Source organism: Chenopodium album, chromosome 25 (genome assembly GCF_948465745.1).
Source record: "Chenopodium album chromosome 25, dcCheAlbu1.1, whole genome shotgun sequence".
Taxonomy (NCBI): Eukaryota; Viridiplantae; Streptophyta; class Magnoliopsida; order Caryophyllales; family Amaranthaceae; genus Chenopodium; species Chenopodium album.
The window spans coordinates 16,626,463-16,653,867 of record NC_137858.1 but is presented as its reverse complement, the minus strand read 5'-3'; the positions used below and the strand labels follow the sequence as shown (position 1 = coordinate 16,653,867).

Here is a 27,405-nt window from a genome sequence, read left to right as displayed (position 1 = left end):
AGTTCGGAAAGTTTTAAAACCCTATTTTAATTTAAATAGAACTCTATATTTGTAAGTGTATAAAAACTATTTTAACCCAAGTTTGTGCAGCCGTTTTGTTTGTGAGTTTATGGCAGCACTCATATTGTTTGCAATATTTTTTATGATAAGCATTTATTTATCTCTTTAAAAATTACAAGTTATATATGTGCGTCTGTTTTAATGGTGATTATGGTGGAATATCTTGTGCATTGTGAGTGAGTTGTTGTTAATTATGAATCGGTGGAGTACCATAACTGCTCTAATATTTGCTTAATAATTTCCGTAAGGTAATCACAAGAACCTTATATTGGAGTTGTTTGTATTATATTTCGTATAGTTATGTGTGAATTATATAATTTAATATTTGTAATTGTGTAGGTATATATGATTAACTATTATGATATTATGTGATTTGATTAAATTTGAGTATCGTATTATTTTTGTTGTATATATAATTGATCGTACAACTATGTTAGGATTTTTAAGGTTGTTGCTATACAGAGTATTGTTCTTGAGGTTTTAGGGTTACTGTACACACCTAAAAATGTCTCCCCAAAACCAAACCCGATGATGAACAACTTTCACCGCCATTATTGGTCGGGTTTGAGTATTTAATATTTGGAGTGCTTAAATCCATGTTCTATCCAATATATTTCATAAAACAATCCAATTTCTAGCTCATTTCCCTAAGCCATAACTTGTTTTCCTCTTTTCGTATCCGCATTTTAAAACCGAGCTGAACTGAATTTATGGCTATATAATTTTGATCCAATCATTATTTTTTTGAATAGGCCTTTCAATAAACTTTTTAACCATATATCATAAGCCCAATTTCGATTTAAAACGAAGAAGATATGAGCCAAACACTAAACTCAGCCCAAAACCGACACCCTTCTACTAAAACAATTATATCTCAAAATCTACAAATGATTTTGACCTGATTCTAATTGGGTTGGAAAGTAGACTTGATAAGCTTTCCAATGATATATTATATCCCTTATTCCAAGTTACTGATCAAAAGTTATGATGATTTTAAAAACGAACAAAAACCTGAAATCACCGCGCACAGTGCAAAAGCACCGTGTCATGGGAGTTTCCCCCGTCTGACGGTGCCTGATGCCGTGACACGGTACTGCACATCGTGTCACGGAGCTATTTTTGAAGCTTTTTGGCGTCAAATTCCACCGTGACACGGTGAGATTTCACCGTGACACGGTATTTTTCACCGTGACACGGTGCTTTTTCCGTATAATTTCCGCGTTTTCCAATACCGTGACACGGTAAACTGTACCGTGCCATGATGGACACTGCCGTATCACGGAATTTTCTCGTTTCTTTGCGTTTTCACTCCCCGTAACCTAAATATTTCCCGGGTCACCCCGTCTGACGGTGCCTAACACCGTGTCACGGTGTTCTCTGCCGTGTCGCGGTGTTATTTTTTAGGGTTTTTATCGTTAAGGGGTGTAACCTTCACCTCATGAACGGTTTATAAGTTCCTAAAACTTGTTAGCGACTCTTTTGCTCTCTTTTCTTTCCCTTTGGACGCGACCATACTTTAGTGTATGATCACAGTGGGGTTCAAGCTTGGAGTTATGATGCTTGAAATATTCCCTACAGTTTTTTGGCGACTCCACTAGGGAAGATTTCTATTTTAATTCCTAAAATTTATTTTGGCAATGATTTGGAACGAGCGGATGAGACTCGAAAAGTTCTAAGTTTTCATGTGCGTTATTTTGATTAATATTATTGTCATATGCATAAAAAAAAGGTCCTCATTGGATAGACCATCCAAAATGAGTAAAAAACATAGGATTTTTACACGTAGGAAATTTGAGAAATATCTTTCACAACTAGAATTGAAATAATAATGCGAAATCTGGAAAATTCTAAGAACACAGATACTTGCCAAGGCATGTAGGAACTAGCGTCTAGAAAACAGGGCTTGTTGCCTATAAAGTTTCTGTCGCCTGGCGACAGTTCTGGGGTTCTTTCACGGCGACAGTCCCTGTAGTCTGGCGCCAAGTTCTTCCAATACCGAGCCAGAACTCTGCCTTCTTGTTTTGACCATTTCTAGCATTGTTGGCTCGATTCTACTTCCTGATTGAGTTTTTCTCACTTTTCTGAAACCCATATGTGTTCTCCATATGTATATATAACTCCAATGTATTTTCGATATTATGTTATTATTTTGTAAAACTAAAAGTGAAGAAAGCTCCCACAAAAAAAAAAAAAAAATAAAAAAATTGTAAAAATGAAAATAAAATGGCTACTATAGCAAAGTTTTTTTTTTAAGTTGGTTTATGTATTTATTTATTTATTTTTTTAAAACAGAAGCAAGTGCATATTCATACGACGATGAGGATTTTTATTAAGGAGACGATAAGGGATTTTTAATACTATGTTCTTTGCTAAAGTCTACTAATTATAAATTTTGTTAAGTTTAATGTGTATAATAAATCAAACATTCAAACTAATTGCTATGTGATATATAATGGCACACAATGAATATGCTCATCTTGTTTGAAGAACAATCTGATTACTAATTGTTTGATTTGGCAAGTCATTCTTTCTACTCTGATGATAATGTATATGGATGAACTAATAAAAAAAAAAAAACCCCACAAAAAAAAAAAAAAAAAAAAAAAAAAAAACCAAACTAGTGCAAAGGAAAAAATAAATAAATAATTTCCTTCCTAGTCAAAAATTTAGTTAGTTTTAGAATTTAAATTTAGAGTTCCCATTGGCTTACAAATATATGATTAAATTGTTAAATTTGGTTTTTAAAAAAAATACCAAAGTTTAGGGAATTTACCTATTAGTACAATAGTTTAGGCAAAGTTTAGGGAGTTAACCTACTATATCAGGTTACTACCTGAAAAATGACCTCTAGCCACCTGAGTAGTGAGTAGCTTGCAACTTTTATGAGTTTAGTGAGTAAAGTGCAACTTTTGGCTAAGTTTAAGGAGTAATTGTATGCTTTACTCTACTTTGTTCATACTCAACCATTTATTTCTTGTAGTGTTGCGATTGTAGTGAAGCGGTGGGAATATGACATATAGATAATTAGAGATGGAGGTGTGAAAAACTAACTTAATTAGTTTGACTCGATCTCAAAGTAACCCGATCCATAATTTCACTTGTATTTGACTCAAATTCACACTGGATTTAATCCAATTAAACTGAACTGAACTCAACTTAGTAATCCGAATTGACACTTTTAGAGAGGAAGAAAACATTGAAACTTGAAAGTATGAATCAAAAAGTCAAACAAGGTCAGTTATCACTTTCGTACTCCCTCTGTTTTTATTTACTTGCAACACAACATTGTGACACGCGCTTTGAGATCGAATTTATATAAGGTAAACGGATAAATTATTCAAAAGAATTTTTACATATGATACCTAACCCAATTATAAACCTCATGTTAAAATTATTTTGATAATTTCACTTATTTACCTTCACTAATCATCTCCTAAAACTGCATTATATTAAAAATACATAGGAAGTAGTAAGGGCCTGTTCTCTTACGTTGAAATTCAGTTCAGTTCCAGTTCAGTTCATTTCAGTTCCAGTTCAGCTCAGTTCAGCTCCTAATTTCCTTCCCTTATAAAATATTCATTTTAGTTCAGCTGAGTTCAGTCAATGAGAACAGACCCTAAAAAGTGAGTAGGCATATAATTGTGGTTAGTAATGAAATACGAATTACAAAATCAACCAACCTTTGTTATCCACTTCTTGTGGACATGGAGTCTTCCAAACTTCACTTCCCTTCTCTTCTTCTTCCTCCTCCATTTCTACCCTCTCTTTCACTTCTTCTTCAACCTTCCTCTCTACTTCAATGGCTTCCACCACTACTTCACCCTTCAAATCCATCTCCACTCTCCTTTCTCTCTCCTCCCCTTCAAAACCCTCTCTCCCTAAACACTACCCCACCGTAAATTCCCACCTCCCCGCCTCTAAAATCTCCATATCTATCCGGAAGTTGACTAGTTTCAAGAGATCTGTCTTGTGCAAGGCGGCCGAAGTATCTGTGGCCGAAGAATCTCCGGCGTCGGATGGCGGTGGTGGGAAGAATTGGGTTCCGGTGGTACCGCTTTCCGCGTTGCCTAGAGGAGAAAGAAGGGTGATCATTCAAGATGGGGAGACCATTTTGCTTTTGTGGTATAAGGATTCGGTTTTCGCTATTGAAAATCGGTCTCCTGCTGAAGGGGCTTACAGTGAGGGTTTGCTCAATGCCAAACTTACCCAAGTGAGTTAAATTCCTTACATTCTAATTGTGTACTATTTTAGTAGAATTGTTTGATTATTACTGAATTCTGTTAACTTAATTTTTTATGTAATGCATTGCTTGTACTTATGTAAGTGATTTTCATGGAAAATTTTATGGAAATGGAAGATTATTACAGCATTGCTTGTACTTATGTAACTGATTTTCATGGAAAACTTTATGGAAATGGAAGATTATTATATTATACAGGAAGAAATGATTGGTGTTGTGTGTAATTGATATGAACTTAAATTTACGCCTTGGAATCTGATTATTGTTACAAGAATCCTTTGAAAAGAAGAACATTGTTACCAGTAATAAGCTTTTTAGGATTGGAGTGGAGGGTTATGTCAAAATCCTTCGAAAAAGAAGAACATTGTTACCTGTAGTAAGCTATTTTTTTTTTTTGGGAATGGAGGTTTATGGCAATTCGATATTGTTGGTCCCGGTTTATGTATCACGAAGTATGTGACTATGGATGCAAATAATATTTTCGGCTACCATTGTCAGTTTATGACTTTATGTGACTTAAACTTGGGTACTTTTGTTGGACACGAGTATATGTTTAAATAGTAGAATTGAAACGTATAGATCTTTGACGTGAAGCTGATGAGAAACATATATGAGCTCTTCTCTCAGAATAAGTAGTTTTTGGTACATTACTAATGTAACAAGGCGACAATCATTGATTAATTGGTGAAAAAAATTGATGTGGAATAATTCTGGCTCAGCCCCACATAAGCTAGATATAGGATTACTATTGCTGATCCATTTTGCATACCTTGTCAATGTGAAAATCATGGGTATTTTACGGAGCACCCAACTCCACCAACTGCAACAGTCTCTCTACACCCTACCACTTTTTTTTAGCCGTCCTGGACTCCTGGATGAATTCCCGAATAGGAAGGAGAGTAATTTTTCCGCCTTTGATATAATAACTATGGACTATGGAGCAACAGTCAAAGATGAAACTAGCTTGGATAATGCAGCCTTATCTAAATGAAGATAGTTTTTACATTCCAATCTTCATCAAATTTAGGTAGACACAAATTTTAAAATATTAACAACAATTTTGTTGATGGATTGATCACTTTTAGTACTCTATAGAAAGACTTTGTTTTGCTTCCCACTGCTTCCAATGCTGGTAACTTGGTATACTGAAGAAGACGAGTGAGCATAATTAGAGCTGGCTTGAGAATGTTGGTATACTGAAGAGGACGAGTGACAGTGACTAACTGTAGCCTGTCTAGTTGGGATAGTTTCTTAGGAGTACAAGTCCTAGTTTCATAGACAGTCTTCTCAATATATGGTTAAAAAGCTGCCTCTCTAACAACTGATTAATCATAGAATAATATAATATAGTAAATATACCCAATTTTTATCAAGGTTAGCTTCAATTTCAGGAAAGTTACCTGAAGCCAGATCTTTTTCTAGCAAACATTAAATCATCTACAAGCTTAAGATGAGTCAGATCTAATATATATACTACGCATCACATTTATGAAAGAAATGGATATGTGTGCTGCTTGCCAAAATATCCATGCATCTTGATAGTGTCTCCATTTTTATAATGAATGGGAAAGGAGTCTTGAAGATCTCTTGCTTTAAACCCTTTTCAGCCAGAAAGACTGAACTAATCAGCCGTATAATCTCTTTAGCCAATTGGAAAGAACACTTGATATATGTGGTGTCTGGTCTCCTTTTCCTGTTTTACCCATTGCTTCATGTGCGGGTCACCCAGCTATCTCTTTCTGACTGTCTCTATGTCAAGAAAATTTCAGGGAAGCATCTTATACAGCACTGCAAAATGCATGTTCATTATACTTGCCATCTAATGATCGGACTAAACTTGCACAGGACTTTTCTATTATTTTTTAGCCTTACTAGCTTATTCTGAGAAGGCTTTGGGATCACTTCTTGTTTAGATTCAAGGACCCATGTCTGAGATGGGCACGTGTCCTAGTGTCTGACTCTACTATTTTGTGAAAATATTTCATGATTTTGGCTAAATTTGGAAGGTCTAAGTGTCCTACTCATGAACATAGATACTTAAGGTAAAATGAAAATTTTGAGAAACATGGGTTTTATTTATGACTGCAACATGCTAGGTTTTTGTTATAGATGAGATCATACCTCAGAACATTAGATTATCACCATGCAGTGAATAGTTTGGCTGAGTGATAGTCTTTTCACATGTTCATTATTCCAGACTAGTGTAGTAGCTGAATAAATCACTTTCTCAGATAGTTGCATGCATGTTAAACTGTTGAGTGTTGGTAGATCATTTAATTTGAAGCCATCTTACCTCTTATTTGTGCCTTTTCGCTCATTCTATGTCAGGATGGCTGCATAGTCTGCCCTACAACTGACAGTACATTTGATCTTCGAAGTGGAGAAATTAAGGAATGGTATCCAAATAACCCAGTGCTGAGAGTTCTCACCCCTGCTTTGAGGGGATTGTTCGTCTATCCTGTGAAATTTGATGAACAAAATATCTACATCAACATGGGTAGTAGTTCAAATGTGGATGCTTCTGCTGAGATCATCTTTAGTGGAAAGGCTCAACCTGGTATAACTGCTACAGATGTAAACGTGGAAGAGGTACCTCTGCACTGCCATATATGTCGTATTTTCTACACAAACACAAAAGATGGATAGCTTAGCACACTAATTAAGGATCTAGGATTATATATATAATTCGCTATCTTGGTGCAGTGTCTTCATGAACATTCTTGAATAACAAAAATATATATAAGACCATATTAGTCAAACGCAGGATCTTTTGAATCATGTATAGATTAGGCTGGGAACTAGTTCCCGTTGTATATCATCCAGAAGGATGATTCTTGTTGGCGCTTGCTTATTAAGCTCCATGCGGTTTTCTTTTTATCATATCCTACTTTATCCTGAATCCTGATGCATAATTCAATGCGTTATGCAGGTAAAAATGTTTGTTGATGAAAGCTCAGGAGGATTTGGTTTCACACGGAAGAACGAAGTGATTAATGGAAAGGCTGCTGTCATTGGGTTTCTATTACTATTGGATTTTGAACTTCTAACTGGTAAAGGCCTTCTCAAGGGTACTGGATTCTTAGATTTCCTTTATTCTGTTACTGATGCTTTCAATTAAGCTGATTGCTTTGGTGAAAACATACACATATTTTTTGTCATATGGTCAGTATATAGTTATAATTCATCATCTATATCTCTTACTAACTCCGTCTTCTCTTCTATGTTTTACTTGTGTAAATTATATGTTTATATAAACTACCTTCGTTTCATATTGGATGCAACTTTGGGGGAATATTTTAGATACATAAAAAATTCTAAAGTTGCATCTCTAATAAAACGGAGGTAGTATTTTTTTTTTTTCTACTTTTAATACAATGGGTTAGTCTTGGTGCTTCTACAATTCATCATTTTGACTATACATAATTTGTTCCGATTCTCAACATAATACTTTAGCTGGATTCTGTTCACTGCTTTTAGTAACTAGAATTGTCAAAATATCAGTTGTATAGAATTAAATAGTACTCGTATTTGACTAGGTTTATGCAGCCTTTTCATGGTAGAAATGCTTAATATGGTTGATTGCTTATTCTCGGCTTCTCGCATAGTCGTATATTAGACCCTGCCTTAATCTTGAATATTTCACTATTTATCTGTTGAAAAATACATTTGTATTAGGGCATGAAAGTACTATTGTTTGATTTGAGTTTTTGACCATAAATGTATGTTTTGTTGATAAAGATTTGAAAAAGAGAGGTTGGGCGATGTATATAAGCGTTACTTTACTTACCGTCAATTGATTTCATGAATGAACTCATTTAACTTGTATACAGTCAAACCGTCCTCTAATTTATCGAGTACTTCATTATTTAAAGACTTATATAATCTAAAGTTTAGCACAATAAGAATACGAACTGCGACTAGACTTTATTGAGGAATGCCCATTGCAAGAAGTAATATCCAAAGATGTTTATTTTGAATGTGTTTGATGTTTAAAGTGGATTCTCTAAGAAATTTTGTTGACCATGAATAGAAGATATAACTTGACGATGAGAACAAATTGTCAACTTTGGCATAGCCATCATTGAATACAAATTTTTATATTTTACGTATCTTTTAGGAGCATGTAAATGATTTTGGCACTTCAAAAATTGATTGATATATATTGGCGTGCTTAAGAGCCCCCTTCGTTAGAAACGAGCTCGAGCAACGCCGCTGTTCTGGCTCGGCTCGAAGGTTTAGCACCCCTACCAATAATAATGTCAAAATCAATTTCCCGAAATCTGTTTACACAATAAATTTCAATTTCAATCATGTCTGTAATGCTCATTTGATTATCAAATGGAGGAATTAAAGTCTCTGTTAAAAGAAATGGAGAGGATTGTTATGTGATCGGTTGAGACAAATGGTAGCACATAAGTAAATTATGAAACTAAACAATTTTATTATGCAAAACGACTTATACAAATAACAAGCACTTGTATAATGACTATAATCTACCAAGCTAGCACGCTGCTCTGCATCTAGCTTAGAAACTCTTCAGGTATTATGTTAAGTGTTAGTGCAGAATTTTTATGACGCGTCAAGAAAGCACAAGCGTCGATAGAAGGCGTCATTAAGAGGTAGCAACTGACGTCCCGACGATTCAGGGATTCGTTTGACCAAGTATATTAAGATTATACACAAGACCAGTCAAGGTAGCCGTTGCTTTTATCTCCAGTCAATGCTAGCCAACTGATTCCCTAGAATCAAGGGAAGATAATCTTGAAGCTCCAACGGATGAATCACCAGGATCAAATCATTAGTCACTATATATACAGAGTTTTGTAGCTTAGAAGGGACAATCTTTGACACAGCATATCATTCTTTACGCCTAAAAATACATTGTAACCTTTAAATATTCATAGTGAAATCGGTGGATCTCTCCCACCCGTAGTTTTTCCCGCTTCATTGGGTTTTCTGCGTCAACAAAATATCGTTGTGTTTTGTCCTTATATTTTCTTATTTGATTAATTATAGCTTAATTGGTCTAGCCGTCGACGTCCCAGCCTAACGTCGTCCCTTGACGATTTTTGGCATTAACAATTTGGCGCCCACCGTGGGGCCGGCGACTAGATTCCCTTCGTAAAATCTCAAAAATCCACCCTTTTAACACAAAACCCTTCCACCAACATGGTTTCTTCAGGAGACGTGACGTTGGAGCAGTTGATGCAAGAGGTCCGCAGAACTCAGGAAGAACTCGCGAAGCAAAAGGCCGAAAACGAACATTTGGCGTCTGAGAGCCAGAGAACTGTGGACTCCCTGCGCAAAGAGTTAGAGTCCGTCAAGAGCAAGGCCCCAAAAAAGCGCCACAACACTCATGACATCTCTTCCATGATGAACCTGGATTCGGAAGATGACGCGGCGATGAAGATGATGACGGGGATAAAGGAGAGGATGACCGCACCTTCAACGAGGAAAGAGAAGTCGACCCAACAGCCCAGAAGCTGAAGCAGATAGAGGCCCAGAATGCCAAGCTGCTGCAATTGTTGAAGAAGCTGCCATGAGCACCGGTCCCAACCGTGACGGAAGAGCCAGATGGTTATGCTGCGTCGCTGTTCGTGGACGAGATCTCCATGGCCGACATCCCTCGAAGATTGAACATCCCTCCGCCAGCAAAGCTCTATGACGGAAGCACCTGCCCATTGGAGCACGTCAATCATTACAAGCAGCGGATGTGGCAATACTCCATCCCGCGCGATATGCTCGAGCCTGTCCTCTACAAATCATTTGGAGCAACCCTTACTGTCCCTGCTTTAGAATGGATGTGTGATTTAAAAAGAGGATCTATACTAATTTCCAAACTTTGTGTAACAGGTTCTATTCAAAATTCAACAACAGCTGCAAGGTAGAGAAGCAGACCAGCGATCTATACCGCGTCGTGCAGCACAGTGGGGAAACAATCAAATCCTACTTCGGACGCTTCAACAAAGAGATGATCGGAATCAAGAATTATGACGTCCGCACAGCCATCGAAGCCTTCAAGAGGGGGCTATTCCCTGAGTTAGAGTTGTACAAAGAGTTAACCAAATATCCGTGCACGTCATTCGAAGAGGTCAGAACAAGGGCTTTAGCTCAGATGCGTCTGGAAGATGACCTCGCCACCAGGAAAGGCGTCAACAGTCTCGACCCGTCCAATAACGGCAAGATCGACAGAAGACCCTCCAATCCCAAGAAAAGCTGGCATCGAAAGCCCTACGATAAGGCCAGTCAGGTAAACAATGTCGATGATTTTGATAATGCTAACCCTGCGCTGTTAGATGAAAATGACAGGTCAGACGTCGAATCATTCCCCGACGTAGCAGAATATGGCTTTTGTGTCGACATTGGGGGAGTGGTGAACGCCCTCCATTCGTTAGGATCTGCAGCCAGGTGGCCCAGAAAGAGCGACAAGCTTGAAGAAGAGAAAGACAAGACTAAGTGGTGCGACTACCACAACGATCATGGTCATAGGACCGAGGACTGCAACGGTCTGAGACGCGAAGTGGCTTATCTATTGAAGAAAGGCTACCTGAAGGAGCTGGTAGGCAAAGGCAAATCAACCAAAAAAGACGTGACTAACCAGCAACCCCCAAAGGGGCCGACCATTACTAAGGTAATTCATGTAATCTCTGGTGGATCGGATATATGTGGACTAACGTACTCTGAGCTAAAAAGGCAGCCAGGAAAGACGTGTTCGAAGAATCAAACCCCGAAGACGTCAGATCCAACCAAGACAAAGCCTTGGAAGCCATGTCCATCTCATTCGACGACTGCGACCTTGGAGAACGCCGCGAAGAGCATCATGATGGACTGGTCGTCTCTCTAACCATAGGAAATTGCTTGCTCAAAAGGGTCCTGGTTGATGGAGGAAGCTCGGCAAACGTCCTCTTCAAAAGTACGCTGGAAGATATGGGCATAGATGCAAGGGACGTGGTCAGGAGATCTACGGTACTGGTAGGTTTTAGCGGTGAAGCACTTAATACTAGTGGAGAAATTGTTTTGCCTACTTTTGCAGGGGGGATCAACCTTCAAACCAAGTTCAACGTGGTAGACTGCCCATCAGCATACAACGCCATCATTGGACGCCCATGGATTCACAAGATGAAAGCCGTCCCCTCAACCTATTATCAGAGTTTGAAGTTCCCTACAAGATGGGGAGTCCAAGAGATCAAAGGAGAGCCCAAGGAAGCCAGAATTTGCTACAGCTCTACCTTGAAGCCAAGCAAAAGGACGGCGTAGCAATTACAGCATGGACCAGCGTCAGACGAACCAGATGAGCAATCCATTGATGAAGTAGCGCTGGATCCTAACAAACCCGAGCAAACCGTCAGAATTGGGGCTTCTTTGGACCCAGGTATGAGAGAAAACCTCATCTCATTTCTTAAAACTAACGCAGACTGTTTTGCTTGGACACATGGGGACATGACTGGTATAAGCCCCGACGTCATATCACACAAGTTGAACGTTGATCCAAATCACCGTCCAGTAAAGCAGAAGCGTAGGAAATTTGCACCAGAGAGAAACCAAATCATTAATGAAGAGGTGCAAAAGCTGATCGAAACTGGGAAAATCAGAGAAGTGAAATACCCCGACTGGCTGGTAAACGTCGTCGTGGTAAGCAAGAAGAACGGCAAGTGGAGGGTGTGGATCGACTTCACCGACCTCAATAAAGCATGTCCCAAAGATCCGTTCCCTCTGCCGCATATCGATGCAATGGTCGACGCCACAGCAGGACATGAGCTAATGACGTTCATGGACGCCTATTCTGGATACAATCAGATATTAATGCATCTGGAAGACCAGGAGAGGACACCATTCATGACGGATAAAGGTATATATTGTTATAAGGTTATGCCCTTTGGACTAAAGAATGCAGGTGCAACATATCAAAGGCTCGTAAACAAGATGTCCAAAGACCAGCTAGGTGATACGATGGAAGTCTACATTGACGATATGCTGGTCAAGTCCAAGAAGGCGTCAGACCACATCTCCCACCTCAAGCAATCCTTCGACATCCTACGTCAGTATGGTATGAAACTCAACCCTACTAAATGTTCGTTTGGAGTGTCCGCAGGTAAATTTTTAGGGTACATTGTGACGCAACGAGGAATTGAAGCAAGTCCTGATCAAATCAAAGCCATAATCAACATCCAATCCCCGAGGAACGTCAAAGAAACACAAAAGCTAACAGGACGCGTCGCAGCCCTGAACCGCTTCATATCCAAGTCTTCAGATAAATGCCATCTGTTCTACGACGTCCTCAGGAAAAACAAAGGGTTTGAGTGGACCGAGCAGCACGAAAAAGCTTTGCAGGACTTGAAATCCTACATGATGACTCCACCGTTGCTGTCCAAGCCAAAACCTAATGAGACCCTGGAGCTATACTTGGCCGTCAGTCCAATAGCAGTCAGCGCCGTACTCGCAAGAGAGGACCAGGGGCAGCAACTGCCTATATATTACATAAGTAAGTCTCTGCTCGACGCGGAGACCAGGTAATCTTCCCTAGAAAAACTCATACTTGCTTTATATACGGCAGTCAAAAAGCTGCGTCATTATTTTGAAGCTCACCCAGTGGTGGTGAGGACTAACTTCCCCATCAAGTTTGTGTTGCGTAGGCCAGAATTAACAGGTAGACTCGGCAAATGGAGTATATATCTCAGCACATACAACATCACATATCAGCCTAGAACAGCTATAAAGTCCTAAGCGTTGCCGATTTTATGGCGGACTTCAGCCCAGAACTCGAGACGTCAGCAAAGAAAGAGCTGGAACAAATCAACAACGTCAACCAACAATCAACGTGGACCATGTTTTGTGACGGATCGTCCAATCAGCGTGGAGCAGGGTTAGGAGTTGTGCTAAAGTCGCCACAGGGGGAGTTAATAGTGCAATCCATTAGCTGTGATTTCAAGGCAACAAATAATGAAGCAGAATACGAAGCCTTAATAGCAGGAATGAAGGTAGCACAAGACTTGCAAGCCACAGGACTCAATGTCTTCAGTGATTCGCTACTGGTCGCCAGCCAGCTAAATGGGGAATTCGCCGCAAAAGACTCCAAGATGATGGCATACCATGAAAAAGCAAAAACCATAGCAAAAACATTCAACCCATTTTCCATCAAACAAGTCCCCAGAGACAAAAATACCCAGGCCGACGCCTTAGCCAACCTAGGCTCAGCCCTTAGAAAATCGCCCTTCTCCAGCATACCCCTCGTGCATTTGACGACACCATCAATCGACACCACTTCAGCACCAGACGTCATGGAGATAACAACCGCAGATAACTAGACGACGCCTATAGTAAAATACCTAAAAGATGACGTCCTTCCTGACGATCCCCTTGAAGCAAGGAAGATAAGGTATAAAGCGTCCCGATATACTATTTTACATAACGTGTTGTTTAAAGTATCTTCGACAGGACTCCTCTAAAGATGTTTAGTGGGCGACGAACAATGGGAAGCGTTGCAAGAACACCATGATGGAGAGTGCGGAAGTCATGCAGGAGCAAGAGGATTGGCGACCAAATTACTCAGAATAGGCTACTTTTGGCCAACCTTGAGAAAAGACGCAGAGAGGTACGTCGCCAAATGTGATAGTTGCCAGCGTCATGCAGGAATGTCACACCAACCCCCAGAAGAGCTGCATCCTACATTGTGTCCCTGGCCATTCATGAAGTGGGGGATGGACATCGTAGGCAAGTTACCTCAAGCTCCAGGGCAAAAGGTCTTCATGTTAGCCATGACCGATTACTTCTCGAAATGGATCGAGGCTGATTCATTCACCCAGGTACGCGACAAAGAAGTTATATCTTTTATATGGCGTAACATTATATGCAGGTTTGGCATCCCATCCAAGATTGTGTGCGACAACGGGTCTCAGTTCATCAGCGACAAAACAAGGAGATTTTGCGAGAAATGGAACATCAAGCTGTGCACGTCCACTCCCAGATATCCACAAGCCAATGGCCAAGCATAATCAAGTAACAAGACCATCATCTCGTCATTGAAGAAAAGGTTGAAAGAAGCTAAGGGGAAATGGGCAGAAGAACTACCCTCCGTTTTATGGGCAAACAGGACTACCCCAAGGACGTCAACAGGTCAAACACCCTTCTCCTTGGTGTATGGATGTGAATCAGTACTCCCATCAGAAGTCCGCATTCCAACAACAAGATACGGCCTCATGACGACAGAGCAAAATGACGAAGAAATGGTCACGAATCTAGATTCCAGTGAAGAGCTACGAGAAGCAGCGTTCATAAGAATGGCAGCACAACAACAAGTAGTAGCAAGATGTTTCAACAAAAAGGTCAAGGCAAAGGTCTTCAGAATCGGCGATTGGGTATTAAGAAGAGTCTTCCAGAACACCAAAAATCCCACAGATGGCAAGCTTGGTCCAGCATGGGAAGGGCCTTACCAAATCGTCGACATCGCAGGTAAGGGGGCATACAGACTCGTGTCCAAAGAAGGTAAAATTGTTCCCTGGAACGCCACTTATTTAAAAAGTTATCATTTTTAAATTCATTATCTATTTTAAATTTAGTCACCATATTTCTCTTTCTATTACGGATATTGACTTAAGCATCGGAGGGCCGTTGGCAAAAACGCCAACGGCCAAGTCTAACGTCTGTTTTGCAGAAGCACACCAAGATGGACCCCATGACACGTAGGTCAAACGCAGAATGCGCAATCACGCCAAGACAGTGGAATCCTCGTCAGACATTGAAAGCATAGGCTGTAACGCCAGTGGCCTTGACGCCAGAATTGGCCTTAGTCGCCAGTGGCCTTGACGCCAGAATTGGCCTTAGTCGCTAGTGGCCTTGACGCCAGAATCGGCCTTAGTCGCCAGTGGCTTCAACGCCAGAATTCAACTAGGCTTTCATGCCCAGAAAAACATTAGAAAAAGCTTTGTAACTGTTTAAAGTATTCATTTACAAAATTCTCTTTTGCAATAATTTTCATCATAATGTAAGCATGACCAACGTTATAAAAGCAAGAGACTTTGAATTTTTAGCAAATATGTCAAATAAAATGTTGCAGGAAAGCAAATAGTTCAAAGTACAAACCGCCAAGAAAAAGGCGTCCAAACTACAAAAGCAGCAAAAGTTCACAAACGCAGAAAAAACAAGTCTAACATAACATCAAAAGAAAGGGACACCAGCAGTCAGGCGTCCTGAGCAGGTTCCTCCGTGTCCTGGCCCTGCCCAGTAGCCTCGACGGAAGCCGCCAGTGGGACGTCAGACACAGGAGTCTCCATGGGAACGTCAGATGCGTCCACAGCAGTGCTAGGCATGGATTCAGCAGTAGACTTGGCGTCCTCCGCATCCTTCTCTGACTCCGACGCAAGATCTGCTTCAGTGCCCAAATTCTGGAGGAAGACGTCCATCTCTCTCTGGGCATCCTCCTTCGTCAAACGTCCAGCCAGGAAGTGCCTTAACACCTTGGCCCGACCACCTTGGCCCGACCAGTCAGCATATCCAGGCACTTGGAATCTTTGGCGTCCTCCTGGGCATCGATCAACTGTCTCTCCAGATCGGCAGTACCCTTGGTCACGTCAGCCACTTTCTTGTTTAGTTCTTTGACGTCATTGTTCAGCTTGGCAATCTCTTGGTTTTTCTCTCCAAGAACTGTCTGTGCAGCTTCCAGGGAACGCTTAGCCTTAGCCAATTCCTCGCCGTTAGTACGAGCCTCTCCTCTAGCCGCGGTAAGCGCCGTCTTGACGTTGTGCATCTCTTTCTCACTTGAGATAAAGTGACCCCTGATAGCCAACAGATCTTGAAAGGACTGCAACAACAAGTTGACGTCGAAAGCATATCAGAGATTATGCTAAGTACAAAAAGGGAGAATGAAAAAGAAATTAATGTCCTTACGTTCAATTGCAGGTTGATAGCTTCACTCACTATCTCTGGAGGAGAAAATTGACTCAAGCGCTTCGCAGAACCAAGGAAAAACAATTTCTGTGTAGTGGGCCACAACGACGCAGCATTAGGTTCTCCAGATAAGAAACTGGCTGGAACCCTAACTTCATAATCTTCTTCTTTGACTTGTTTCTCCTTGGCAGCAGAACTAGAACGGACAGGAGGAATCTTCTTATCTGCAGGTTTCTTTTCAACAGGCTTCCTCTCAGACTTTTGCTCAGGAACTTTGAAGTCAAGAGGCTTGGTGTCCAAGACGACGTTAGTAGAAGACGCCAACTTTCTCTTCTTCTTCATAGCTCTCTCTACCATCTCGTTGTGAGAGATGGACACAACCTTACTTTTCGAAGAGTGAGCTGCATCTACGAAGAAAAAAGCAAAAATCAAGAAAACCGGAGAAATTCATTAAAGGAGCAAGGTGAAATAAGACGTCACCTGAAACCATGGCTGTAGTCTCGTCAAGGACTGTCACGTCTTCTTCAGAGTTCGAGGGAGAGCGTTCTGCAGTTTCTGCACCAGAACTAGGGAACGTCCTGTCCTTCAAGGGAAATTTCAAGAAAGCCTTCACTTTACTGTCACTCCTGTCCCCAGCAACTACGGCGTTCACGTCGATCACTGCAAAAAGAAGCATATAAGAAAAGGTGTCAACGTCAAATACCAACAAACAACGAAGATAGAGCGAAGTATACCTCCGCCACGCCATCCAGTCCTCATCCATTGAGCGTCTCCCCCAAGAGTTTCCTTGTCGACGAATACGTAACGCGTCTTCCACCCCCGGTCATTAGCGTTCACCTTCCCGACCAAGGGAGAACGACCGCGTCGCACGTGAAGAGTACATCTGTTAGAAGCTTCGACATGAATCTTATATACATGAGCCAAGTCAGAGAGATCAAAAGGATCTTCCCAACCTTCAGTCATCTTCGCAATCACCTGAGCAACTCTCCAGACCAGAGGCATTACTTGCCCTGGGCTCAAGTCAAGCACCTCCATGAAAGAGCGAGTTAAGGCATCAAACTGGAAACTGAACCCCAGTTTAAAAGGATACTCATAAAAGACGACGTGACCATCAGGACAGTCTTCAGGGCGCTTATCATTAGGCGGAATCATGATCAAAGCACTCTCAGGGAAGCCCGCCATGGATGCGAAAGCTGGAAGTTCTTCTTCGGTAATCGTGCTTGCAGGATTCTCATGCGTCGTCATAGTATCAACAGGTAAAACCCTAGATTTCTCCAAAATTCTAAGTGAAAACCTAGATCTAGAGCTACCCCCCTTCATCTCAAAGTAAAAATTAAAGAAATTAAAAGATTAGAGTCAAGGAAATTACCTGAGTGAAGAAGAGCGGATCACAACGGGAAAATTCGGAAAATCACACCGGGGTTCTTCAAATTTGAGGAGTGTTTGAAATTTTTTGAAAATTCAGAAGTAAACTAAGAAATCAATTTCTCAATTGTTCTGCATTTATAGCAAGTATTTATCTCCGTAAAGAAAATGGGGAAGTGTGCAGCGACGTGGGAGTTAAAGAAAACGGACAAGAAGAAATAACGGTCAGAAAATTCAGGGTTAGTGCGCTGAGTTGGCAATGTAAGATTGTTTCTTCGAATCTCGAGGAATCCAAAGTAAACAATCAGGGGCAAATTGTTAGTGCAGAATTTTTATGACGCGTCAAGAAAGCACAAGCGTCGATAGAAGGCATCATTAAGAGGTAGCAACTGACGTCCCGGCGATTCAGGGATTCGTTTGACCAAGTATATTAAGATTATACACAAGACCAGTCAAGGTAGCCGTTGCTTTTATCTCCAGTCAATGCTAGCCAACTGATTCCCTAGAATCAAGGGAAGATAATCTTGAAGCTCCAACGGATGAATCACCAGGATCAAATCATTAGTCACTATATATACAGAGTTTTGTAGCTTAGAAGGGACAGTCTTTGACACAGCATATCATTCTTTACGCCTAAAAGTACATTGTAACCTTTAAATATTCATAGTGAAATCGGTGGATCTCTCCCACCCGCAGTTTTTCCCGCTTCATTGGGTTTTCTGCGTCAACAAAATATCGTTGTGTTTTGTCCTTATATTTTCTTATTTGATTAATTATAGCTTAATTGGTCTAGCCGTCGACGTCCCAGCCTAACGTTGTCCCTTGACGATTTTTGGCATTAACATTAAGTACAAAAAAAAGAAAAAAAAAAGAAAAGAAAAGAAAAAATCGATATAAATGAAAAAAATGAATTAATCCAAAATAATTCAAACAATCATGCCTTAAATATGTAAATGAATATAATTTAAGCTTTTAAACGAATGCTTGTTTGTGCTCTTATGTTCAACACCGAGGCATGTCTGGTGGTGGAGGCAACATACGCGATTTAGGTGTTTTACCATTCTTGACAATGAACGCCATCTCCATTCCCCATGAAGCGTGTCGGTCCAAGTGACAATGCATGAACCAAACACCTACATTGTTGATATACAAGTACACATACATAGATTAGCACTATAATGTTTAATATGATCGGATTTGGTGCAAGAAAATGATCAAGGTGAATTAAGACGTACCTGGATTATCGGCTCTAAATCTGATCGCAGTCCATCCGTTATATGGAACTGCAATTGTGTTCTGATAAGGTGGATCAACAAGATTATAGTTCAAAGGATCCTTTTCCTTGTTAAAGTTGCCTAAACCCGACCCAACAACGTAAAAACTATAACCATGAAGGTGCATAGGATGATCACCTCCTCCGAGTATATTCGTCCCTTGGAACACAAGCTCAACCGTCGAATTATATTCCAATACCTTAACCTTTGTACCACGCTCTGAACTTCGGAACTCTGATGGAAGGTTAGCTGCCGTGTAATTGAATTTCAAGGGTGGATTATTTGGAAAATTGGTTTTGAATTGACCATTAATCATATGATAATATGCTTCAAGTAAGTCGACTGTTGGACTTTCAAATGTTACATTGTTAACACTGGCAGCAAGACGGGTATTTCCTGGTCCTTCACATGTGTTCCCAATCTCACACGGGAAAGTATTGATGGACAATGTATAAAACAACTCCGTGGTAATGTCTAAGGGGACTTTGACAGGGTGATCCTTACTCGCTAAACTCCTGAGCGAGTTTGTAAATGTTACAGATGCATCAGTATCATTGTGTACTGGTAGATTTGGCATTTCAGGACTAGTTTTGTTTGTTTTGTATTTTCCGTTATAGTGGATGATACCGGTAGTTATGGTTCTCGGAAATGGTATATTTGGTGTGCGTTCATAAGCCTTAGCAGCCATGTAATATTGGTTCGGGTTTTGGTTGGCCTCAAGGAGCACGTCTATGGTTTGACCAGGAGATATAGCGACATAGTCACTTGTAAATGGCTTTGTATAGCTACCATCGGATCCGACTACTGTTAGATTATGGTTTGCTATTCCAAAGAACATGATGTTTTGCATCACTGAATTGATTATTCGAAGTAGATAAGTTTTTCCTTGATCCACCCTTAGATTGAATGTATCTGCATACACCAATTTGAATGACAGTTTTGGTTATTAGCTAGTACCATTAATCAATATGAGAAGACAATCAAAAGTTTTATGACATCACAAGATGTTTTCAATGCTAATTATCATGAAAATGTACATTGAGACGATTGTAGAAAGATTTTACATGACTATGATTTATTAAAGTTAAATACAAAAACTAATCTCAATCTTTTAAAAAGTTTGAGATAACTCTTATGAATAATGTTTGGACAATTACACCCTCTAAAATATATACTAATTGCTCTCACTAATTTTGATTGCCTCTTTTTTTTTTTTTTTTTTTTTTCTATTTTTAATTATTAAGAATAATGTGCGGACGTTAATACCTCTAAAAATATTTGTTTACATATTTTACCTCATTAATGCTACCGATATCTAAATGTGTGACATAAAGTCAAACCAACTTTTTAGACCAGGCTAGTTATATGAAGTGCACATTGTGCACTTCACGTTAGCCACCCTAGTTAAGTAAAATATGTAAACAGTGCTAAAATTCAAAACATGTAGACTAAAAAAGAAAGGAAGAAGTATGACATATTGACTTATCTTATCCCGTGGAATTAATTACTATATCCGTTAACTTTTAATTGCAACTTTGAAATATTTTATATCTCATAAATAATACCTTAAAGTTGCAACCAAAAGTTAACGAGGTAGTATATTCTCTTAGTAACATAGTATGTCCAATTGCATTGATATCAATATGATCACAAAATGTAAAATGATAAGATAAATTTACCTCGTTTAGAGCAGGGATATGAATCACCAGGATGACCGTTGATTAAGTAAGCATCAGAAATATTTGGATCTCCTCCTTTTTGGAGAAATGAATAATAGAGTGTTTGTATATCCATCTTCCACCATTCACCTGCAAAATTTATACATTTTAATTTTAATTTTGATTTACTCTAACTTCTTTACAAAGTTAAACTATTCCAAATTAAATTACTTTCATCCTTTTCTTTCTTTTTTTCACTCAGTTATAGAGGTAACTTAATTATGCCTATCACTAGATGCATGATTTTTAAGATTACATGTCAAATATTTCATAATATACACATGTTTGTCACCAAATCTTTATCGATGTTTTTACGTCTTTATTGCTCTTTATACACCATTAAAAACATCAAAGTTTGCGTTTATACTTGCACAATTATGCATAATTATATTGCAAGAATACTACAATTATATATAGAGAATTTTTTAGCACCAAAAAAAAATATATAGAGAATTTGAGATGCATGGTTCAGTTTATAAAAAATTTACACCTACAATTAAAAGGTACTCTCTAGGTAATTATATCTTCAAGTTTGACAGTGTTTAAAAAAGACTAAATGTAGCACAATAAATTGACCAGTAAAATATTGAACATGTTGATTGTCAAAAACCTAAAACACGCAAATAGTCAATAAACATATCAATCCAAGTAAAATAAAGCTAGCACTAATAAGGAACCATAACATAATATCGATGTTATATATGTAAGGTTTTTTAATATCGAATTTTGAATACCACCTCAAAATTTTCCTAATAAAATAAACGGCGTATAAAAAATTTAAGGAAAAAGATATATGCAACCCTTAGGGCATATAAGAAGCTAATACTGGAAAGAATGATAATGCATAAACATTTATTACACTGATTTACTCGTGAATTATTGATAAATTCCCAACCTAATACTAAAAAAGGAAGAATATTAAATGCTTATATGCAGCCCTGCATTATCCAAAATTTTAATTAACAGACGAATGATTTTGCATATACCACCTCATAACTTATCAATTAAAGTAAATGACGTGCACAAGATTTAATGATAATTAAGTAGCCAATTAAGTAAATATACCTAAGATGATTGGCACTTGAGCATGAGGTTTGGGGAAGGGATAGTTGGTTCCATGCTTAGGATGGACAATAATTGCTCCATAAACCGTAGCTCTTGTCCAATTGCTATGAGCATGCCACCAAAGGGTACCTTCTTCTACTGTAAATATTACTTTCTGGCTAAACTTGCCTCCGGCTGGAATTGGACATTGTGTTATGTATTCTGGCCCGTCACTCCATGGATTTCTCTCCATTGTAACTCCGTGCCTAATTGATATCAAACGTTACATACTCTCAAATTATCACAACAAGAAATAGTGTTTTTGACAACAGTAATTCATTAAATACCGGTCATTTTAATATGTAAGGACTAAGTAGGTAGTAATATCTATGTTACCGACCAATAAATTATTGATCATTTTCGATTGAAAAAGTGAATAGTTAAACACCAACGGGATAAAATGACGGTAGTTAAAATACTCCCTTAGCTTGTTTGTGTTTAAATGTCGAATATACTTGGCATTAATGATTAGCTAGAAAAGGTCAAACAAACAATATATATGAAGAAGGGGGTAGTATTTTTACTCCATCTGCTGTTTAATTGATTAATTCCATTCTATCAAAAATTGTTTCACTCTTTTTTCAAAAAATAAAATAAAATAAAAAAATACTCGTAAAAAAAATTGTTTCACTCTTAATATAAATGATAAATCTTGTCCATATATTTGGCTTCTAATATATAACTTTTAAAACTGATTTATTTTAGAAAATTAAAAATCTTCTTGATTGTCGCTGCCATTGATGAATTTCATATTCAACCTTCAACCTAATTTTACTACTTTATGAAATAGAGGAAGCATTTGTGGGAGTTAAATTTTTGGTAGAATATCAAGTGGTGATGATTTTACTACTTATTACAAGAGATCTCGTGCCATGCACAGTGATCTATAGTTTTTTGTTTTTTGTGTATTTTTTTTATTTTATTTTATTTTATTTTATTTTTTTTAAGTTATTGCTTAGATTGTTGATTGATATAAATATTAAAATCATGAATTAGTCGAAGAATAATATACGCTAGTATGTTATATGAAGTATGTTGATTTGGTGTATGCATATTTTAATTGTAGCTTCTAATACACAACGAACTAATTAAAAAAAAAAATTGAGCAATATTTTTCTTGTTGTAAAGGCCACAAATTATTTTAAGAATATGATTTTTGGTTTAGTTAGTCCAAATTTTTTTAGACAGATTTGTGAATCTCATAAATATAATAGTTGCTACATATGAATATGGAATATGTATATAAAAAAAAATATAATTTATGTAAATAAGTTGTTTTCTTAATCAATAGTTTTTTTTTGTTTTATTTCAAAAAAAAAAAAAATAATAACTAAGCATACACAAAGAGATGACATGTATCATTGTTGGTATGTCTTATAGTATAAGATTATTGATTAAAAGGTTGGATGGACTATCAATTTTTAGATTATTTGGTTTCTTTTTTTTTTTTAATTAGATATTCACATGTTCGGAAACTAAGCCTTTTAATTAACTTGTTGTTTAGAAATTATTGCTTGCATTTGTTTCAAAAAAATTAAAAAAAAAAAAAATATTGCTGGCATATACGGCATTATCCAAATCATAAAACAATTGGTTCAAAAAAAAAAAATCATAAAACAATAATAAAAAAAAAATGTAATTTCTTTTCATACATTTAGAGCACTAAGAATAAATTAATTAATGGATAAAGTACAAATAAAATAATAACATATTCAGGAATAATATAGTAAAGATAGAAGAAGGGTGTTAGTCGTGTTACCAATGGATAGTGACATTGTAGTTGCCACTGTTAATGACATCAACAATAATGGTTTCTCCTTTGTGAACATGTATAGTTGGTCCTGGAAATTGTCCATTCACTATTAAGATGTTCTTTGTGCTGCATAGCTTCGTGTGTTTTTCTTCTTTCAACTGCAATTACAATTCACTCGTTTCTATAAGTTCTAGTTATTTTTATCTATATACAAGTCTAGAACAATTTAGATACGCACTTTGACTATTCTGAATTTGAACAAGCACAATTGTATCTAACACATTTACTTCAAGATTTTAAAAGTACCAATCTTTGTAAGCGTTTCAAATAAAGGATTGATGCATGCATGCAACTCATATCTAAAAAAACTAGACACAAATTGGTAGATTAGTCTTTCCATTAGAAAGATGATCATGAACTCATGAGGTACATGTTGAAAAATTAAATTAAAGCATATGATTTGTAAAATATGAATAAGTTAGATAAATATGTACTTTGTATATATATTTATTATGTATATACAAACCTCAAACCGGTATCGTTTTATAGCTAGGCAGTGATGGAGGCCATTGAAGAACAAGAAACAAAACAAGAGTATTTCGAAAATGGATAACTTCATTTTTAGTATAGTAGTTGGTTTTTCCTACTAAGGTCGTTATTGATTTTTTTGTTTGTAGAATATGATGGGTTGAAGTTCTATATATATAGGCATGCATGCATGTAAGACAATGTCAACCACGATAACTAACATTTAATTCATTTATTTGAAAAACAATTAAAAACTTTTCGGTGAATCAAGTGTACAATACCCAGTTTTAAGGTAACGTTTTGTCACTTTGAAGTATTTTTTTACGAGGTATGAGCACAATTTTCATAGTACATACATTAAGAGGTAAATTTATGAGATATGTTTATAAGGGATAATATGTTACCTTTAACCTTTAGAAGTTGTTTATATGAGGTCAATTTATTGTATAAAGAGTAACTTTATCAATAAAATACTAGTTGCTTTTATTTTATACTTTCTTTATTGTTCTATATGCGGTCTCTAAAAAACAAGTTTTCATTAATATCTTAAAATTGCATATTTGTTAAAATTTTAAAAAGTTACTGTAATATATAATTTGCAAAAATTATCTTCATACAAATTTAATAAGATCCATGTGATTCTGTTTTTATTTATTTTTTATTATTTTTTTTTTTTACATATGCATATACTCCATATGTGTCAATAGAAATATACTGCAAAAGTTAATAATTAATTAATTAATAATGACTCTAAAAATAGAAATGGCATGGAGTAAAAAGTACTGAGGATTAGATCGAGGTAATTTTGATCCTTTTAATTGAAATAACCAATTTACATTCACCCTCTTTTTAAAAAGGTCGTCAAAAAAAAAAAATAAATAAATAAATGGCGGCTATTTCAAACAAATCCATCTTGTTAGAATTTTTCTTAAGATCTTTCCATGCACCAACTTATTGTAATAATCAACTTAATACTACGTGTTGTTCCATGCATCTTCAATAGTCATAAGAGAAGGTAGGAAGATATAGATAATACTCGTATTAGGAATGATTGTTATATTATTAATTAATTTAATTAATTACGAAGTATTATTGTGTTCCACCTACTTGTATATTTGATGATCGAAGTTTAACTTTATTTTTTAATCAACAATACCTTAGCTTAACCATTGTAATAATTATTTGGAATACGACTATACTATACTACACATGAGATACAACAATAAAATATTAATTCAATGTTTTTATATTTTATTTCTTATAATTTTACTGCTTTCACTAATTTTAAAGGTATATATATTCATTTTATAATTAATCAACTTATTTATCTATTCTAATACATCAAAAAGCGTTTAAATATCATACAGCACATAGTTTTGCATAAGACTCCCACCTTTGAATCACTTTGAGGTCTTAGCTTTGACATAGTAATTAGATTTTCAATGTCTAAATAAAGGATTAGATTAGTAAACATGCATGTTCAGTATGCTTAACTAATTAATTGCTTCCATTGAAAAAAAAAAAAAAAAAAAAAAAAACCTAATTAATTGCTTGAATTCAACCAATGCAAGTTCTTCAACGCGTAGTCGAGGCTGCTAATTTCTTAATTAGTTAATCGGTCAATTAATCCTAGCTATGTCATCAACTTATCATGGATGATGTATAATCACTAATACTGTAGTTAATTGCATCTTGTCAAATGGTAATATATATATGCATTATTATAATAGGAAGGATTATATTCCACGATTATGCTGTATAAAATCTACAAATGACATATTAATAGTATTTTCAACCGTCACTTTGAAATGAATTTTCAACTACTGTTTTCATCACTCACAGCTAAGGATTGCTAGCTTCTCCTTCCATATTTGATATAGTTATATACCAGTACATGATCTGTACCGGTGGCTGATCCAGGATTCCAACATAGGGGTAGCACTAAACGAGTAAACAATAGGGGAAAAAATATACACTAGTGTAAACACCTAATTGTGTCTCCCAAAACCAAACCCAGTGATGAATATCTTTCGCGTCGAATGATAATCGAATGAAACGACAGTGTGAAAAGTCTAGTGATGCGGTAGTTTTTATTAAAAATCCTTCTTTCTATTTTTGAAAACCTACTCTATTTTATGAAAACGTCGAATCCAGAATAGTTTGATCCATGATAAGGATCCAATAATGGTGTAGTTGGATGGGGCTCGAAAAGACCTTTTCAACGATATATTATAAGCCCAATTCCAATGAATAATGAGGAAGTTATGGCCAAAATATTAAACTGGGCCTAAACCGGATTTTACCTACGACCCAATGATCATGTGGAGGGTCCAAAGGTTTAATCCTATTCCTAAACTAATTAGGACTGATTAGAAGCTTCTATAAGTTTCTAAAAGATCTTAATTATCCTTTTTGAAAAGATAAGACCAAAGAGTTTGAAATTGAATAAAATTCCTCTTTTTGAAAATCCTAATTCTATTCGATTTTAAAGATGTTCAAAGATGATCAGATGTTATTTTCGTGACTCATAATATTTATCCAAATTTTATATGGTTGGATAGATATTGAAATTATCTTTCCAATGATATATTATAATATTAATTTCGTGCTATAACGAAAAAGATATGAAAGTAATACGAAACTCTATCCAAAATTGATATCCTTCCACTATTTCTGCCATATCTTTTTATCTACAAAAGATTTTAATCTGATTCTAATTGGGTTAGAAAGTAGACTTCAAGAGATTTCCAACTACATATTATATGACTTATTTGGACATTTGGATCAAAAGATATGATAAGAACAAAATCCGCAAAAAAATATTTTAGCGCGCTGTCTGTGACGAGCTTGTCGTCTGGCGACAGGATGGTGTTTTATTCCTTTTCAAATTCTAACTATTTTCTATCGGATTCTGGACTATTTTCCTAGAAATAGGGTCCTTGGACCTCCGTTTTCATTCCACCAATTCTCATTAAGAATTCTCTCTCAATTCTCTCGAGCAATATAGTTTTCTTTCTCTCTCTCTTTTTAAACTAGCTTTTATAAATACAATATTGCATACAGTAGATCTACAAACACCTAGCCAAGTTGGAAGTTGCCTTCGCCTTAGACGTGAAAGGTTAATACCTTCTGAGGGTTTGGTCCTAAATCCAGTCTAAACTTTTTAACTCTATCTTTCAATTGTTTAATTGAATTCTTTGATATTTATAATTTTCATTGAAGCTTACTAACGCGTGTATTTTGTTATTAAAAAGAGGTATGAGACATCAAAGTAAATAATTAGCTTTTTTTCGATGTAGAAAGAGTTTTTATTATGAAAGTAGAATTTTAGCCCACGTAACAAATACTATACGTGAGTTTCAGAAAGAAACACCCTCAAACCCTCATCAATTGCCACATTGTGTCCTAGACTGTCCTAGACCCCAACTCGCTAACCAAACAACCAGACCTCGACATAGTTGTTAAGGGACTAACTGAATC

The 27,405-nt window shown here is 37.0% G+C and overlaps 4 protein-coding genes across 4 annotated transcripts; 3 read left to right on the top strand and 1 right to left on the bottom strand.

Annotated features, from left to right (window-relative positions):
* Positions 1 to 3,779: 3,779 nt before the first annotated feature.
* LOC145614956 (uncharacterized) lies at positions 3,780 to 7,487 on the top strand. The gene is made up of 3 exons (XM_081670036.1): positions 3,780 to 4,270; positions 6,629 to 6,889; positions 7,230 to 7,487. The coding sequence occupies exons 1-3, from the start codon at positions 3,860 to 3,862 to the stop codon at positions 7,416 to 7,418; spliced, it is 861 nt and encodes a 286-aa protein (XP_081526162.1). The 5' UTR covers positions 3,780 to 3,859; the 3' UTR covers positions 7,419 to 7,487.
* Positions 7,488 to 9,912: 2,425 nt separating this feature from the next.
* LOC145613801 (uncharacterized) lies at positions 9,913 to 11,557 on the top strand. Its single transcript, XM_081668850.1, has 3 exons — positions 9,913 to 10,103; positions 10,154 to 10,931; positions 10,994 to 11,557. The coding sequence occupies exons 1-3, from the start codon at positions 9,913 to 9,915 to the stop codon at positions 11,555 to 11,557; spliced, it is 1,533 nt and encodes a 510-aa protein (XP_081524976.1).
* A 2,375-nt stretch (positions 11,558 to 13,932) lies between these two features.
* Positions 13,933 to 15,047, top strand: LOC145613799 (uncharacterized). Its single transcript, XM_081668849.1, has 4 exons — positions 13,933 to 14,103; positions 14,154 to 14,296; positions 14,391 to 14,749; positions 14,896 to 15,047. The coding sequence occupies exons 1-4, from the start codon at positions 13,933 to 13,935 to the stop codon at positions 15,045 to 15,047; spliced, it is 825 nt and encodes a 274-aa protein (XP_081524975.1).
* A 3,350-nt stretch (positions 15,048 to 18,397) lies between these two features.
* LOC145615278 (laccase-14-like) lies at positions 18,398 to 24,016 on the bottom strand. The gene is made up of 6 exons (XM_081670341.1): positions 23,924 to 24,016; positions 23,404 to 23,555; positions 21,606 to 21,850; positions 20,502 to 20,630; positions 18,784 to 19,734; positions 18,398 to 18,681 (listed from the first exon to the last, which is right to left on the bottom strand). The coding sequence occupies exons 1-6, from the start codon at positions 24,014 to 24,016 to the stop codon at positions 18,551 to 18,553; spliced, it is 1,701 nt and encodes a 566-aa protein (XP_081526467.1). The 3' UTR covers positions 18,398 to 18,550.
* Positions 24,017 to 27,405: the final 3,389 nt, after the last annotated feature.

Excerpts from the sequence above, each read along its gene's own strand:
- LOC145613801 (XM_081668850.1), top strand. The coding sequence starts at position 9,913 with ATGGCCGACATCCCTCGAAGATTGAACATCCCTCCGCCAGCAAAGCTC. Across the intron at positions 10,104-10,153 it reads GTCCCTGCTTTAGAATGGAT|GTTCTATTCAAAATTCAACA; the intron begins GTGTGATTTAAA and ends TTTGTGTAACAG. Across the intron at positions 10,932-10,993 it reads AGGGGCCGACCATTACTAAG|GCAGCCAGGAAAGACGTGTT; the intron begins GTAATTCATGTA and ends TGAGCTAAAAAG.
- LOC145614956 (XM_081670036.1), top strand. The coding sequence starts at position 3,860 with ATGGCTTCCACCACTACTTCACCCTTCAAATCCATCTCCACTCTCCTT. Across the intron at positions 4,271-6,628 it reads TCAATGCCAAACTTACCCAA|GATGGCTGCATAGTCTGCCC; the intron begins GTGAGTTAAATT and ends ATTCTATGTCAG. Across the intron at positions 6,890-7,229 it reads CAGATGTAAACGTGGAAGAG|GTAAAAATGTTTGTTGATGA; the intron begins GTACCTCTGCAC and ends TGCGTTATGCAG.
- LOC145613799 (XM_081668849.1), top strand. The coding sequence starts at position 13,933 with ATGTCACACCAACCCCCAGAAGAGCTGCATCCTACATTGTGTCCCTGG. Across the intron at positions 14,297-14,390 it reads CAATGGCCAAGCATAATCAA|GACTACCCCAAGGACGTCAA; the intron begins GTAACAAGACCA and ends ATGGGCAAACAG. Across the intron at positions 14,750-14,895 it reads CCAAATCGTCGACATCGCAG|CATCGGAGGGCCGTTGGCAA; the intron begins GTAAGGGGGCAT and ends TATTGACTTAAG.
- LOC145615278 (XM_081670341.1), bottom strand. The coding sequence starts at position 24,016 with ATGAAGTTATCCATTTTCGAAATACTCTTGTTTTGTTTCTTGTTCTTC. Across the intron at positions 23,556-23,923 it reads TAAAACGATACCGGTTTGAG|TTGAAAGAAGAAAAACACAC; the intron begins GTTTGTATATAC and ends TTGTAATTGCAG. Across the intron at positions 19,735-20,501 it reads ATATCCCTGCTCTAAACGAG|ATACATTCAATCTAAGGGTG; the intron begins GTAAATTTATCT and ends TGGTGTATGCAG.